The sequence below is a fragment of the Melozone crissalis genome, unplaced genomic scaffold (assembly GCF_028551555.1).
Source record: "Melozone crissalis strain CALT ecotype California unplaced genomic scaffold, PUWL_Pcris_2 ptg000019l_1, whole genome shotgun sequence".
NCBI classification, from domain to species: domain Eukaryota; kingdom Metazoa; phylum Chordata; class Aves; order Passeriformes; family Passerellidae; genus Melozone; species Melozone crissalis.
Window position 1 is genome coordinate 6,119,664 of NW_026535797.1, and position 16,747 is coordinate 6,136,410.

General features: G+C 38.6%; 1 protein-coding gene across 1 annotated transcript in view; it reads left to right on the forward strand.

Annotated features, from left to right (window-relative positions):
* Positions 1 to 15,824, forward strand: part of CACUL1 (CDK2 associated cullin domain 1) — a 43,810-nt gene extending 27,986 nt beyond the window's left edge. Inside the window, exons 6-9 of the mRNA XM_054277190.1 lie at positions 7,147 to 7,236; positions 9,650 to 9,788; positions 11,881 to 11,924; positions 12,335 to 15,824. Coding sequence (XP_054133165.1) covers positions 7,147 to 7,236; positions 9,650 to 9,788; positions 11,881 to 11,924; positions 12,335 to 12,375 — 314 coding nt within the window. The 3' untranslated portion in view covers positions 12,376 to 15,824. The remainder of the gene's footprint in view (positions 1 to 7,146; positions 7,237 to 9,649; positions 9,789 to 11,880; positions 11,925 to 12,334) is intronic.
* Positions 15,825 to 16,747: the final 923 nt, after the last annotated feature.

Sequence of the window (16,747 nt, forward strand, 5' to 3'; positions counted from 1 at the left end):
CCCAGTGTAAAAATACATCACATATGTTTGTTAAAGTAGAAGTTTTTCTCATGGTCTCCAAGAAAAAGTTCTTTGAAAGAAGTCAGGAGGAGAGAGACCACTCACAGCCCATTTCATTATGTTTTCAGTTTCTCATTAGTTACAGAGGAAGTCTTTTCTCTGAAGATTTTACATATGGCAGCTTTGTTTTTTTCTAGTTAGGTCACTTGGAGTCAGTGAGGGGAAGAGATCTTGTTGTTCCATTTTCTTTATTTTTTTTTGTTGGAGGTGTAGTAAAGTTCAATAGAAGGGCTGTTTATGTTGGAAAAGCTTTTATAAAGAAAAAAGCAGGAAAGATATTTCCAATGCATTACTACTTTCTACAAAGTGCCAGAAAAGTTAAGTCAAACATTAACAGCTATTTAACAATGAAATTATTCAGCTTTTTTATTCAGCAGGTAGAAATGCAATGCAGAATTATAGAGAATGGATCTATTTATATCTGCTAGAAGCTGATGAATGCAGCAGGGAGGATGCTGCCTGAGCAGGGATTCTCCTGTTGCTGTGTAGTGCCTCAGGAGAGGTGTTTGTTGCTCTGTGGGCACCCAGTCCTGTGTGTTTAGCAGCTGTGTTTTGCTGTGCTGACCTCCCAAAGCTTGTTGAGGTCAGTGAAGCAGGGGATCCTCCTCATCTCTTCAGCTCTGTGCTGCTTTGACAGAATGCCTTTCATTAATAAGTGCCATGTCCAGCTTTTGTTTGTGAATACAGAGCTCTGTTTGAGAGGAGCAGTGCAAAAGGCTGAGGGAAGGATTGTGATTGATGCCAAGTTCATGGCCTGACTCTACAGCTACAACAGAGACCACAGGGTTTGTTTTGATGTGTGCTTTTATTCACTCCCCTTGCCTCACCCTTTGGCACAGATAGACAAGAAAATGATGGCTTGAATTGACATTCACCCTGTTTGAGGTGGCATTTCTTCCCTCTCCCTCAATTTTGTCACCTGTCTCAAACAATCTGCACATGAGAAGCAACCTGTTACTGCCTTGATGCACAAACTGCAGAGAAATGCCTGACAAGGGGAATTAACACTCTCATGGTGCCTCAGCTTCTTGCATTGCCCCCAGCCTTTCTGCATGCTGCTGACATTGACAAAGTTGTTCTTTGTGCTTCTCATTTCCTTGTCACATTTAATGACTGTTTCAGAAGGAAAATGATCTTGTTCTTGAATGTCTGTCCTGAGCTGCTTTTGACAGCAGTGCCTGGAGCATCATTATAGGTTTGGTGCAGCAGAACCATGAGCTTTTATCTGAAAGGTTTGGGCCCTGTAGGAAGAGCTGGGGTTTCATTGCATGATTTAGGCTCTGTCTGCATCAATAAGTGGGGTGGTGTAAGGGGAGCAGATATGCAATGCCTCCCTGTTGGTGTTGAGGACCCAGTGCTGACCTCTCCCTTCTTTTTTGAGAGTTTTATTTCCTCCTTGTTCATGTCTGCTCCTTTGGACAGAGTCCCAGGGAGTAGCAGTTTGAGCACATCTGGTTTAATCTTGCCCAAAAGGAATTAAAGTAATATGCTCCAAGACAGCTCTGTCATACCAGCCAAGGAGCAGCAGTGTGGGGATGATCAGTGAATTTGCTTCAAAATCACATTTCTAATCTGAACTAAAGCTTTAATATAGAATCTGCCCTCAGGAGTTTGGAATCATTATTCTTTTTGGTTTGGGATTCAGGGTGACTGCTGTGATGACAGAAACAATGTGTTTTAAAAATGTCTTTTTTGATTACTGAGGCCCTTTCCTTCTGCAATATATTAGATGTTAGCCTCTAGACACTGCTTTGCTTTGTCCTTAAACTCTGAAAAGTTAGTATGCAGAAGAAAATCTGCACAACTCTACTCTGCCATGTTCATAAACTGTATTTCTTGCTTTTAAGTTTAAGAATGAGACCCAAAAAATGGAGATTTCTTTGAAAAAGAAAAAGTAACAAAGGCAGAATGACTGGCCTGTGGAGTAGCTTTGTCCTTAGAATTAGCATGTGTCATGGTAGGTTAAAATAAAATCAGGTTTCTTCCTCAGGACCTTAAAAATGAAGAAAGATAGTGGAAGACTAGTAGAAAATACCAGTTAACTGGTATTAACACAATACAGGTTGTGCCAGACTAAACCAGGGTGATTTCTGTTGGAATTCCTCTGAAACGAAAAGCTAATATACTCTTTTCCTCAGCTATGAAGGTGTTGAGGTTCCAGCTTCTGACAGTAATTGATGTGGGGGCAAGAGGGTTCTGTAGCATAAAAAGTCCTTTTTTGAGATGTAGGGAAGGGATGCAATTATTCTGAAGTTCTTAATTAAAAATAATTATAAAAATTTTACGCATGTACATGTGTGAATTTCAGTATTTCATTTCTAACTTATTTTATGTTGGCAAATAGTTCAATCACTTCAAGTTTCCAATTCTAACCTTTAGTGTACTCTTTCCTTCTTTTATTCCAAATATTGATAGACACAGATAAGGGATAGTGAAAATCAGCTGCAGTATTGTTCCACTTCTTTTCCAGCCACGGGGAGTGTGCTGGGATGCTGCTGCTGCAGGAAAGTCAACCATTCCTTCAAAACTTCTGTCACATTAATGTCACCTTTTCTTAGACCTCAGCAGACACCTTTACACTCTGCAGGAATAACTAAGAGAGCTTTTGTAGCTGTTAATGTTTTATCCCCTCTGTGCTCTGTAGATCTGATGGAATAATCAATATTTACATGCTCAGCAGTTCAAGGGGCCCATCACTAATATTGAAGTCACAACTGTAATTGACAGCTAAGGACTAAATAATTATGTTGTAACAATACTGGAAGCAGTCTGGGTTGTTACCAAGTATTGTAGAACACATTCAAATTCTTTAAATAACAATCTACATGCAAATTTTGTCTCTGAACTAAACTTTTCATGAAAGAACTCTAGGTCAGTTTAAAAACTTGCAGCTACATTTCTTATTTTCCTTGTTTCATGTTGATTGAGTTGCAGCACCTCAAATTAAGTTGGAAAATACAGTCTCAGGTAATGACCGCCATGGTTAGTCTAGCTCCTTGGCAAAGAAATAGGAATAATATTCCAATTTCAATAAGACCTCATAAAATTATTAATGTGAATATACCACCCTGTTTTCCAATTACACAAGTCCAAAAGCATATATGTCTACATTTATAGCTTTGTTTTTCATATTTATTCTTTTTACAGCACTGAATATTTTCCATGTGATTAAGACTGGGAATTTTTATTTTGTAGCCTTTTTACTGTGTACTCAGTAAAGCTTTTGGTCTATGTAATGAATATTTTTAAAGTAAGCTGTGGCTTTATTAAATGCCTAGTGGCAAGTGCACAGTAATAAAATTTTTAAATTTTTTTTTCTGATCTACATTTTAATTCATTACAAACTTACAACCAATTTAAGTTGGTAAAAATTTATTTTTAGTTCTGTTTAAAGGAAGATAAAACCCCTGCATCATGAGGAGTTTGATATAACTGCTAATGTGAGAGTTAAGTCAAAGAGAAAGTCAGCTTTCATTCAAAAGGCTTTTGAAGTTCTAGATCAGTAATTAACATGGAGGAACTGAAGAAGTGAAAAGGTAATATATGATCAAGTTGCATCAGACAATTTAATAATAAAATAGGGAGCAGATAAAAACAAACAAAAAACAAACCAGAAATGCCAAATAACAACAATAAAAAACAAACACAAAAACCTGACCAGCCTGCAGAAAACCACAGCCCAAAATGGCAACAACAAAACCTTCCAGCTGCATTTTGGCTGCCAGCTGTGGCAGTTCCCTCCCTGTTTAATTGCTGTTGGCATTGGGGTTCAATCCAGAGCTTTGCATGGACTGGGATAAAGGAACCATCTTCTGGGTGAATGGGATTTTATCACAGTGAAGTGGAAGTGTTTGTGTGGTCAGATGGACCCTGAATTATTTGGCTGAGGGAAAGAAAGATAATTTATCCTACTGTAGATTTGACTCCATGAGACTTGCAGAACTTCCCAAGAAGGCAGAAATGCTCTGCACTTTTGTAAGGGCTCAATTCCCTGAAATACTGAAGTTGTCACTCTGCACAATAATACAGACATTGCATACACAGTGGAATTAAGTCCTGAAAAGCCCAGGTTGTGCAGCAGGACAAAGATCTCCTGCATTTGTGTTAAGCAATGGGTTCTGCTGCTGTTGGAGACTGGAGAGCACAGCTGACTAATGCCTTGGTGTGGAAGCTGCTGGGGTTGCTTTTAGTGGGAATATGGTTTCTAATTTTTTTAGATTGCATGGTTGAGTAGTTACAACTTTGAACATATCTGCCTAAGTCACACCTAGGTATGATTTGTTAAAATAGCTTACTTAGAAATTCTGTTAGATTACCACAGGGGGAGGAAAAAAGCCCTTGTTGCAGAAGTTTCACTGTTCTGCCAGAAAAGTTACATCTTCAGCAAGTAAAATAAATCTATTTTCAAGAGAATGTTGAAGGATAAAAAAAGCTTTTAGCAACAACTAAACCTTAGTTTCTGCAAGTCAGTCTTGAGTTATGAACAAGTGAATGTCAGCTTGGTGAGATATCATCTGCTACTCCTGGAATTACTGGGCTGCTGGATCTTGCCCCAGGTGCCTCACTGTAATTAGGAGTGGATTAAATGTTCATCAAGGGCTGTGGTTCTCCAGTGCTGCTGTGCAGTATTGGGGTAACCTGGTTACTGCAGAGTACCAGTATTGGGGTACCTGGTTACTGCAGTACTGAAGTGCTGCAGCTTCACACCTCACTTATTCCAATACTGTTCATTCACTGTTCTCAAGAATCCTTGAGGCCATTTGGGGTATTGTGTTCAAGAATATTTCAAAATATTTTATATCTTTCTGCATTTAATATTTGTCATCATGGGAACCCACACTTCTCTTCTTTGGTTCTGCCAGGAGTTATTTTCCAGACTCTTTCCAGGTTAATTAACTTGTTTGCATGTCAGTCTGTAGAATGTGGTGCTAATTTGTGAGCACTGTGGAGGTGGTCAGATGGTATCACGGTGCCATTACCACCCTCATTCAGCTGAGGTTCAGCTTTATTTTGCCTCTCCCTCCTCTATCTTTGTAAATGCTGCAGGTGCAGTTCTGGGAGTGGGTACAAGGAGTCTGTGCAATTTCTGTGCAGACTCTGACTAATTATTCTAATAAAGCAAGCTCAAAGCCTTAGTATTTGTTAGTGTTTTGTAAGGTTGTAAAATAACAACAGAGATAATTTCAGTGTGTTTGGCAGAGCTGTTTCTGTTCCTTGAGTGAGCCTCTCAAGAAGTAATACAGGATTGAATGAATGTCTACATTTGTTTCATTGCAAAACTGAAGAGGAATTCATGTGCAAAGAAGTTTTACATCTTTGCATATTAGTTTACAACTTTGTCTTTAAATTTACATTGAGATATTTTGCTTCTATCCAGTGAGGAGTCTTGTTTGCTCTTATGGAAATCATTCTGAAAACACAAATCCTACAGCAGTGCCATTCATTTTTTGAGGCTTGATGTTCAGCTTTTGGACAAGCTGGGTTAGTTCATACTGTATTAGTTATTTCATACTGTTCATGCTGCTTATTGAGCTGGATATTCTTTAATTTTCTTTAATGAGAATCAGGAAATACATGCCATTACTTTGTTATCTTGTTGAACTTAATACTATCATGGTTGTATTTATTGACTGTAAATCAGGAGTGAGTGATTTAAATCGGCATTGTAGCAGGTGATGCATTTGCAGAATTTCAGCATTTCAGCATTTGCAGAAAGCAAGATAAGAAATGTTAATTTCTGAAGCTGCAGCAATGAAGATTTTTTTTGTTTTAATTAATTTGTTTTGTGTAATTTAATGTCTACATATGAAGAATAAATTCACAGTTCTTTGGATATTCTGCAAATCTATTGGTGATGCTTAGGCTGAAGTGGCCACAGTCTAATTAAAGATAGAAGTATTTATATATGCACACAGATTGTTTGGATTGTGCATTACTGTCACTATGCCCATTTTAATTCTGTGATTTCCAGCTTTCTTGGCTGCCAAGAGGCTGTTTGACAAACCTTTAGGAAAGGGGCTGTAAATATGTCATTACAGAACAAATCACAGGCTCTCATACCCTCAAGGCTTCTGCTGAAATGAGCAAGAACTTTTAAGATGTCTCTTTGTAAAACAAATTCATCCATAATAGTTAAATATAACAACTTTGATTACTTGAAGGTTAAAAAAAGTACTTTGTTTTCATTTCCTTATGACATGAGCCACTTAAATAGTTTCAGAAAGAGAAGAAAAAACACGCTACTGAAGATTTTTCTTGCTATTTAAGTGTTTTAGAGGCAGATGCTGAAGCCAGAACTGGAGATGCTGTGAAGCTTAAAAAGCAGAGCTTCTCCAATGGGAGCCCAAGAGACATGTCCCTTGGGTAGAGTTCTAAGAGTCATTTCTCCTGCTGGGATGGGCACAGAAAGGTGCTCACCTGCTTGGTAGAGAAATAAAAATCAAGATGTAGCAGTTGGTTTACACTTTCTTAATTTCCTTCTTTTTTGTGTGTGTGTTTCTGTAATTCAGATTACAAAGCTCATGTAAACACAAACAAGGATAAAAACCTGCACATCACAACATAAATAGTGAATGTGCTATTGGCAGGTTTTCCCTCAAGAGGAAGGTGCAGTTATTTACTTGTGTTTAAAGCAACTTTTCTTTTTGGATGTTTATAGTTTTTGTACTACTAGTGCATAGACTTTCAATCCATCTTAGTTTTGTGTGCATGATTCTAAATGCTGTAAAGATTTGTGGATCTACAGGTGTTTGACACACTTGGTATGAGTTTGCTTCAGTTCTATGTGTGAATACTCAAAGCCATCACCTGCTTGTTTTTGCTGAACCTCTGCTAACTCCAATGAATGAAAAAGAAGTTATAACACATTTTCACTATACATAATTTGAGCAGGATACTTCTGTCTAGAGGTGATGTTTTATTACTCTTGAGAATAAGTTGAAATCAGATATTTGTCTGTTTTCTTTGTGAGGGCATCAGGTGTCAGAAAAAGCACAATTACTATATTTTTTTTATTAAAAGAATCTGTGTGTCAGAGCCTGTATTTCTTGGTTGGACAAGTTGCTGATTGTGTTAATTTTGTTTCAGCTTTACTTTTGGAAGCTCAGTCAACACCGTTTCAGATAACTCCTTCAACCATGGCAAACATTGTGAAAGGCCTGTATACACTACGACCAGGTAAAATGGAAAAACGTTTGTGCTGATCTCATCCTGTGTTTGTCATTTGTTTGCCAAAATGTGTCTGCTCTCTAGCTAATGCACAGTTAACAATCAGAGTCTGTTGTGTTTTGTGCATCATAATGCTCAGTTCCACCCTGGAACCCTCTTGTTGCCTGTCTGTCACCTGGGCAAGGTACTGTGTGAATACCAAATAATTAAAAAAAACAACCCAGCCCTCTGTTCTGTAGACAAAGGGAAGATCCATTCCTTTTCTGCAGAAATAAGGAAAGAAGGATGTTAATGGGTCAATCATGGTATTGAAATGGTGAAAGTTGTATTGAGAGTCACTCTTCAAACAACCAGATCTTTGGCTTGAGGTGAATGATTGACTGTTTCTTTTATGAAGCCATTGATTTGTTGGTATTATTTCATAGAAGAGCTTCATTTAACTTTTGAATACATTGTGGCATCTTATGCTATAACAATTATATTGAAAGGAAAATGGTGTTGCAGACTTTAATCAATTTTGTACAAGAATCTTCCAAGTTTTGGAGAACTGAGGAGAGCCTCACCCTGTATTTGAGAAGTTATTAGAATCAGGAAGTGTTCACAATATCCATAAATAAATGGTACCTGTTTCCCTTCCTTTTACAGTACTTACAGTTTCTTACTGTGGCATGCCTGAGAGGATTGTGCCTGAGCTTCAGTCTGTTTTTGCAGTCCCCATTTATGGAAATAGAAATGAGAATGGAAATCCCTTAAAAAAAGCTTTAGTGCAGTATTTACCATGTGTACAAACCAGGAATGTAATGGACTCTACATGTACAAAATGCACTTTCTGTAAACAAAGATTATTTTTACATCAGCAAAGTGGACATAGTTCATCAATTTTAAGGCAATGCTAATTTCAGTTTTAGAAAATGTTCAGGACCAAAGATAGAAAGGGTGTATATAATAAGTGTAAAAGTATTGCTCTTTTAAAAGCAATTCAGGGTGGTTGTTCTTTTACCACACTTCATATTGTAGGTGATGGACTTGTGATTTCACAGTTCTCCATTTCAGATGATCCCTGTCTTGCTATCCACAGCACAGCAGGCACTGCTTTGGGTTGGTACCATGGGACTGACCAGATTTTGAGTAGTTGAAGAGCCCAGGATAGACTTCTTGGTGTAAAAGGCTGTTTGGTGATCCTGGTTCTTGGGGATTAATTCTGAATCAGTCAGAGCAGGGGTCCCTCTGAGGCAGTGCTGCTCACTTTCCCTGTGGGGTTGCTCCATTGGTGTCTGGTGGGACTGGTGAGCAGGTAACTGGGGCCAGGGGAAGGTGCTGGGGATTGGAGCAGCCTGGGGGTGTCTGAGTGCCCTGCATGGCACCCAGGGGCTTCCCTTCTCACTCTCTTCCTTTGTTTCCTCCTCAGCTTGAAAGTTCCTAACAGCTGTCACACTTCCAAACTCTCTTTTAATCCCAGCTCAGTACTGAGTCCTTTTTAAAGGACTTACTGACTCAGTACTCTGTTCTTTTTAAACTTTCTATCACTGCTTTGTATGAGGGGGTCAAATGCTCCCTCAGTTGGTTTGCAGGACTGTGGGAATTGTATAAAAACCTGTTATGTTTCTCAGTGAATTTTAAAATGTCCCTTTTTTCTAAGTAAAAATCAAATTTCAGGTAACCTCTACAGCCTGTGGAAAATCTGGTTGCAGAAATAGTTGAGGGCTGTTTATTTTTCTCAGAACTTGGTATATAGTTGCTGTAAACCCAATTCTCATCCCTTGCTTAATCTTAAAGTCTTGAAGCAACTTCAAGGTAAATTGTCTTGCTCCTGTAAAACAGTGTTCAGTGTAGTGAAATTAAATCACATTTCTGTCCTGAAGCTGAACTAGTACAGGTTAGACTTATATTATCAACATTAAAGAAGTGTTTGTCTAAGCTTTGGAAGATCAGTGAGAGAAATGCATGAATTCCTTTGAACTGGGGATGGAGGAGTAGGGCTGTATGATGATACTGCTGTCATTTTTAGAAATAAGGCTCAGGAGAGAGAAGGGTACATTCTGGGGATAGATTTCCTGGAGTACAGTGTTACAATCATTATCTAATTATCCAAGTGAGTTTGCTGATCAACACTTGCCTGTCCTTAAGAATGTCCAGGGACTCAGCGGGTCCTGTGAGATGCAGCAAGAACTGAATTTCAGTTTGATGATGAGGTTGAGAAAAACAGTAATTCTTCTATCTACATGTAAACATCTGATTTCAACAGTCTCATTATTTGTTCTGCTTTAAGGCATGGTTTCTGTGGATTTGGTTTCTTTTTTCCTTTTTTTTAAAATTCAAGATCCTAATATCTATTCAAAATAAAGTTGCATTTGTCAAACAGTAAAAATGTCACAAAATATCTCTTCCATTTATTTTGTTATTGCTTTCTCTCTTCTTACAGAATGGGTACAGATGGCACCAGCTTTATTTTCTAAATTCATCCCAAATATTCTACCCCCTGCTGTGGAATCTGAGCTTCAGGAATATGCTGCTCAAGACCAGAAACTTCAAAGAGAGCTTATTCAGAATGGATTTACTAGGTAATAATATTAATCTTTAGTAGTGATTGTGCAAGACAGATAACAATGGATACACCTAAAAATACTGACAAAATAATTTAAGAGTTAATGGAGAACCTTCACAATTCAATATCTGAAATATGGCCTGATTTTCAATGTCTTTTGAGCACTAACAGCCCTGCAGATGGTACCTAATAAATAGATAATTGTAAGGTTTGACATTTTTTGATCAGGTTGCTTGCAGTTCATGCATCCCTGGGTTTTGGTTGTGCTTCTACTGCATGATCATGGTTCTGTTCAACTTCAACCTTTACTTTGGCTGTTTATTTTCTATAAGCTCTCTTTTATTCATGGTGCTTCTGGAAATGTCAGTTTTCTCCTTACTCCACTTTCAGAGTTATTTATACAGGCAAGGTATTTATTTTAAATAGACATTTCCCATCTGAGTATTGAATCAGGGAGGGGGGAAAGGGGGAGGAACAAACAGTAAAAAACACAGCAAAAATGTTCAAATGTAAATTGTTCCCTCTGGGCAGTGCCTGTTGCTCTGTGCTCTTCTATTTTTCTGCCCAAAGGCACAGCACTTTTCACCATTTCTGCAGTACTCTCACAATATAAGATCAGGCTGGGGAAGCCTCATGCTCTACTCCCAAGAGGTTCATTTCTTCATAAAGAGAAAACATCTTCATTTTCCCTTATTACCTGGGCAATGCTGAGAGTCTGGCCCTGTAGTTGAACATCCCCTAGATGTGGGTATGTTTAGTGCTGGGTGTATTTCTTGATTTCATACCCCAAGGTTTTCCTCAAAGGTCATCTCTCTCTTCACAGCTTGGTAAATTATTGAGCTGCAGAGCTGTACCATTGACCCAAAATGCAAATGATGTGGTGCAGACTCTTTCCTTATAAAGGCTGGCTGTTGAGGAAAAGAATGTTTTGAGAGATAAGCATCATAATAAAACCATCAGACTCTGGGCTGAGAAAAGCAGTGCATTTGTCCCAAGAAATAGAAGTGTGAGACTCTGTAACTGAGTAGGCATGTAATGCTGACAAAAGAATGTAATGTACAGAACAAAACAGAAAAGGGAACAATTTGGTGTTGTCAGACTTTCAGTCTTACTAATTCTGTAGGTGGCTGATAATAGTTCTGCTTACAAGTGCATTTCACCAGTTTCACATTGCTTAGAGAGCTAAATGTGACATTTCAATACTAACAGTCTATATCCACAAAACCAACTGGTTTTCTGAAATGCATTTTGCCTTGCATTGGTCAGTGTCCCTTACTGCCCTTCCCAGCCTTTCCCACAGTCTCTCATCCTTCCAGAACCAGCCAAAGAACTTGACAGCCAAGTCTCTCATTTCCAGGTAACAAAAGAAAAATATTTTTCAAACCAGTTGTTTTTGTGGATATAGACAGGTAGTACTCGAAATGTCACGTTTAGTTCTCTAAGCAGTGTGAGACTGGTGAAATGCATTTGTAAGCAGAACTATTATCAGCCACCTACAGAATTAGTAAGATTGAAAGCAATAACCATGAGGAACACAGCACAGTGAGGTGTATTCAGCAGCAGTAATTGCACATCAGCTTCTAGTTGAAGAACAACAGCTTATCAACACCATTAAGTGCTAAAATCTTCTGCTTAAAGAGCAAGTGTTGTCAGCTCAGACTTGCTTAGAATCTGTAAGATTCAGGAGCATTTTTTTAGACTGACAGATGCAGAGTTTTTTCACATAGTTCTATAAAGTTTGGTTGAGCAGTTCAAAGTGAGGAAAACAATTTTATGCGTGTTTTAAGTTCCAACTGCATATGAATATTTTTTCCTCATCTTCATTTTGTAAAAAATTATCCTATGAGATCAAGCCTAAGGAATGAGCTGATTAAATCTATGAAATCTAGCTTACACTTTCAGTAAATTGAGTAGTAGTATTAGTATTACTATGTTTGCATTTTTTTCCTAAATCTCTAGAAGCTGCTGATTGTGCTGAGGTGTTTCACTGTTGTTTTTGAAGATCACAGGATGTTTGAGGTTGATAGGGACCTTTGAAGGTACAAAGGATGAGGGAGATCTTTAATTGAGGTTATCATGAAAAAATCTTTCTTTGCCTTCTCCCACAGAGGTGACCAGTCACGCAAGAGAGCTGGAGAAGAGTTAACTTACAGTAAGTACAGATCCAGCCCTGCCCTCACAGCTTGGGCAGACAGCTCCTGCTGGAATTCTGGGTTCTCAGGGTGGGGAGAGGTGTCAGAGGCTGCATCTCCACATGGAGAAATAATACAAGCTGCTTGGATATGGAGCCATCGGAGAATGGAATCTGTTCTGGTACTGTTGTTAACTTCTGCTCATTTTATGGCCCTCTTACCACCAAGTTTCCTCATGTGCTTTCAGCTGAGTATGTTCACTTTATTCCCTGCCATAAAATGTCACTGTTTTATGATGAACTCTTACTGCAGGCTGAAATGACTGAGTGGACATTTCTGTGTGAATGTTTTGCAGGCACTGCTGTGTTTTGAGGGATGTAATGTGGAAGTTTAACATGAGAGAATTTCTTAACTTTTTCTATAATTTCAGATGGCTCATCAGCTTGTGCAAGCTCCAGGGGATACAGATAGTGAATATACTGGATCAGCTTCTATTCCTAGCCAGAACAGACACTGGAGGAGCACAGGTGATATCTGGAGCCTCCTTTGTGGCAACTGCTGATACTCAAGCTCTGACACAAACCATGCCTCAAAGAAGAGTTTTGGACTTTCTTCTTTATATATTAAAATGTCAGTTGCTGCTATAGTTGGAATGACTGAAAGACAAATTCCTTGGTCTGGTCTATCAACAAGCTCTTCTTCTGTGACCTTTGTGAGGAATGCACCTTGAAAAACAATCCTTTCAAAGTGGGAATGGGCAGCCAAAATCAGCAGCTTCCAAAAGCATTAGAATGGAAGAATCCTTTTTGCACTCTTTTCTTAATATTAAGGACATTCTTAAAACTAGTTAACATGTCAGTGTATTAGATTTTAAACTTCAAGTTATTTTCTGGAGCTTCTACTTAAATAATAAGAATAAAGTTTCATTATTTTGCAGTATTTGTTTGTTAGTTTAAAACCTGTCACCTTTCAAAAGTTGGTCCCATATAAATGTATCTTCTGTCAGGGAGTTTTGAATTCCAGATTTTTCTTTTATCTCTTTTTTTGTTATTTGGTATTTTGAAATCTGTTTTCCTATGTGTTTGTACTCTGTGCCTTCAGCTTGTGCACTTTGCGACTTTATAGACCATATTTTGTTACTGCAAAATGTGTTCTTGAGGAAAAACTTGATGTGAACAAACATGCTGCAAAGTTGCACTTTTCTCTTGCATTAATAGGAAGTGAAAATGAGGAGGAAGGAAGGAAAGTTGAACCCATCACCATCACTAATAGTGACTTGGAGGATTGTCCCCAGTTCTTTTTCACGTGTATTAAGTGTTTAATGCAGGGACCAACTCTTGCAGAATCTCCCTCACTGATATTTCATTGGCCTCAGGAGTTGGACTGGATGATCCTTGTCCCTTCCAACTCAGACTATTCTGTGATTCTGTAATTCCATAATTGCAATAGATGAAGATGAGAATTCCAGACTGAACAAAATACCAGGATGTGGTTTGTTTTGTGCTCTGTAAGAACATTGTGGGCAAAACTCTCCAGTCTGGTGGCTCTGCAAAGTGCATCTCCATCAGCACAAGATTTGCACTGGGCTGAGCAATGGTACCTGTCCAACATCACTGTGTGGCTCCTGTGCCATATCTCCTGCTGGGGGGATGTGATGGAGCTGGGACAGTGGGTGTAGTCAGAATCAGGGATTTCAGGAGTGATGTCAAGTGTGCATGTGCCCATCTGGCTCCTGCCTCCAGTTTTGTGTCCTGGAGATCCAGCTGAGCCCGTCTCCAGGGCATCTGGGCCTAGGGGCTAAGTCTGCTCGTTGTCATGTGGGTTTTAATCAGCAGTATGGCTAATGCAGCTCTTTCATGAGGGGAGAAACATACTTGAAAAAGCAGTTTGATTACAGGGTTTGGGTTTTTTTTTTCATTACTATGGATTTATTTTTTATCACCTTTAGTTATGAAGAGAAATACGTTGGTAATATAAAAAAAAATCTTTCTGAATGAAATAAAAGTTTGTTCAGTTTTGTCTGGCACAACTCTTATGCCTGTTTTAAAAAACAAGACAAAAATGCCAACACAACTCCTTTCATGCTTGTATGGGTTCATTACAAAATGCAAGAAAAAAAGAAAAAAATAGATGCGGCAGGGACAAAGTTTCTTTTTGTTTTGTATCCAGGCTTTATGTTAGAGGATTTAATTCCATCAGTGTCTCACCAGCCACTTTGGCAATGTGATTTGTGATGGAGGGTGGGGAGGAAGAATGAGTTTGACACTGCTGGGATTGAGAGATTCAAATACGATTTTCCTGTGTCTTTCTTTGCATATTTGCAAAGCCTGTTTAATTTTGAGGAAGTGTTTCTTTTTCAAGTAAGACCTAAATGCTTCAGTGTTTTGTGTTCAGTGTAGAGCAATGCCAGCAATCTGAACTCATCCCCAGTGGTGTAAACCAAGCCTCTCTGAAAGGGATTTTCAGGTGTTGGTAGTGTCTGCTTCAACTTTGCTACCAGCCGCTTCAGTTGGAGCAGAATTAGATAAAATCAGGGGGTTTGAAAATTTTGTTGAAATGTGCTGTGGAGAAGATAATGAAGGCTAATAAGGAACAAAAATAATTTGCCATCTTCCAGGTTTTTAAAGTCTTGGCTTTAAACAAAAATAAAACCTCTGATAGTGTCCTTAGCTTTAAAAATCACTGTCTGCTGAAATGGCAATATTCTTGAGTTAAGAATAGATGCATTAACCTAATTTGGTTAAATTTGTTTACAACTTCATTACCATCCTGGTTCACACAGTACAGTAACCAAGCTCTGCCATCTCTGTCAAGTGGTCACAGTTTTTCTCTGGTCTTAAAGTGGTTTTACTGCTTCAGGTTACTAAATAACATGCAGTGCTTTTGCTTCAAGTCTGAGGCAAAGGTTTAACATTCCTTTTCCATTGCATTATGTTTGGGACACAAACTCCTAGAGTGACAATTCCATCAAAAGGTAAAGCATTCCTGTCAGTGTGGTCCACTGTGTGTGCACTGAGTGGGGCTTGGATGCTTCTAGTCCTGTTTAGCATTGTCACCACTGCCCCCATGCCTGAGGAATCTGTTTGTTAAGCACTGTATTATGTTGTAAATTTGGCATTACAATTCCTGTATGTTTTGGCATTATTTACATAATGCTGAAATGTTGTTTATCTGTTGAAGACATTACCATTGTGACTGAGCATGGAACAGAATACAGGATACTATACTAAATTATTTTGTTTCTCTGTAAACTTGCATTTTACTTACAGTCAAACTAACTCAGCCAACTTGAGCATCGGTACTGTAAAACCAGAATTACCAACAGCATGATTCTAACTTCAGTATTTAATTTAACCAAATAACTTGTGATGAATCTGTTGCATCTGTAGCTTACTTTGTTAAGCAGTGAAGTTGGTTATACAATGGGTGTCCTCTTTATGTTGCACTGGTTCTATAGCCAAGCTTGCTACATTAAAATATTTTTAGATTAATTTCATTTCTTTATTTGAGAAGTTGAAATATTTGAATTCAGCATGCTGACTAATGGTTGACAGTCTTTGATACATGGTAAGGATGGTCTTTGGTACAAATGATGGGGTTGGGGGTCTAACCAAGTAAGTACCCAACTCTTCTTCAGCTGCATCTCCTTCCTGCAGTTGTTGGGGAAATGTTTACAGATTAATGCATTGAAGTTTTTGACTCCTGTCATTTGATAGAAGTGTGATCAGGCAAATTCATCCCTTTTAATTTGTCCCTGACATGATTATTCACTTTCTAAAAATTACAAAAACCAAACAAAACCCCCAAGAACTACAAAGGGCATGTTTTGAGTGACTGAAAAATGTTTCTCATGTACACTGTGACAACCCTAGTGGAAGGAATATTCTGTAGAACTATGGAATAAAAAACAACCACTTGAATTTGACTCCTGTCATCAACCCAATTCCAGCAGAGAGAAAACAAAGAATGTTGGGTTTGTTTTGTTTTTTATTTTTGTGTGATGCCTTGACATGCACAAGGTTCGGGTCAGTTGACTGCAACTATCCTGGATTTCATCTGGGATAAATGAGAATGTTTTTGGTAGCTTACAAACCTCAGGTATGAGTAATCATGGCAGGCATGAACCAGGTATGGATTTATTCTGGCAGGTGTCATTCCAGTAGTTACAAGCCATGGGAATTTACTTTGTAAATTTAGCACAAGTCAGTGTGATACTGGCCCAACAAGATACTTTAAAAGAAAAACGCTGGAGAATCTAAATGTAACCCTTGTAGCACTGAAATAGAGTGGCTTCAAATGGGGCCCAGAGTCACTTGTGGGGGGAAGTTGTCCCCTGTCCATCAGGAAGGACAGAAAATCAACGTTGCTGCATGAGCAAAACAGGGCAAACTTGCTGATTTGGCCTCAGCTGGAAACTCCTTGATGGAGTGCTGTGTGCTTTGCTAGAGAGAGTGAGGGATAGGATTAAACCAATGTATCTTGATCTAACAGGAATGACTTGTTAAGGGGATTCCAAAATTCCATAGGCAATGAGTACTCAGAAATCCCTTCTGGCTGTCTCTGGAATGCTCCAGATACACTTGGTTAATGTTCATCTTTCTGAGCTCCTGCTATCTGACCTAATTAGCACAGAACAGGAATGTTGACTTGCCTAATGATGGCAACAGAGTGGATTTAGTAATGGCACTTATTGCCTCATTAGTATTGTTTTTCAATTAGTGTTCCTTACGAGGAGCTGTTCCAGTTTCAGTGATGACCTGGGCCTCTGTTATAGAGCAGTGGATATTTTTTTTGTTATTACTCATGGTTTGCACCACTGGCCATTTATCAGTGAGCTGGATGG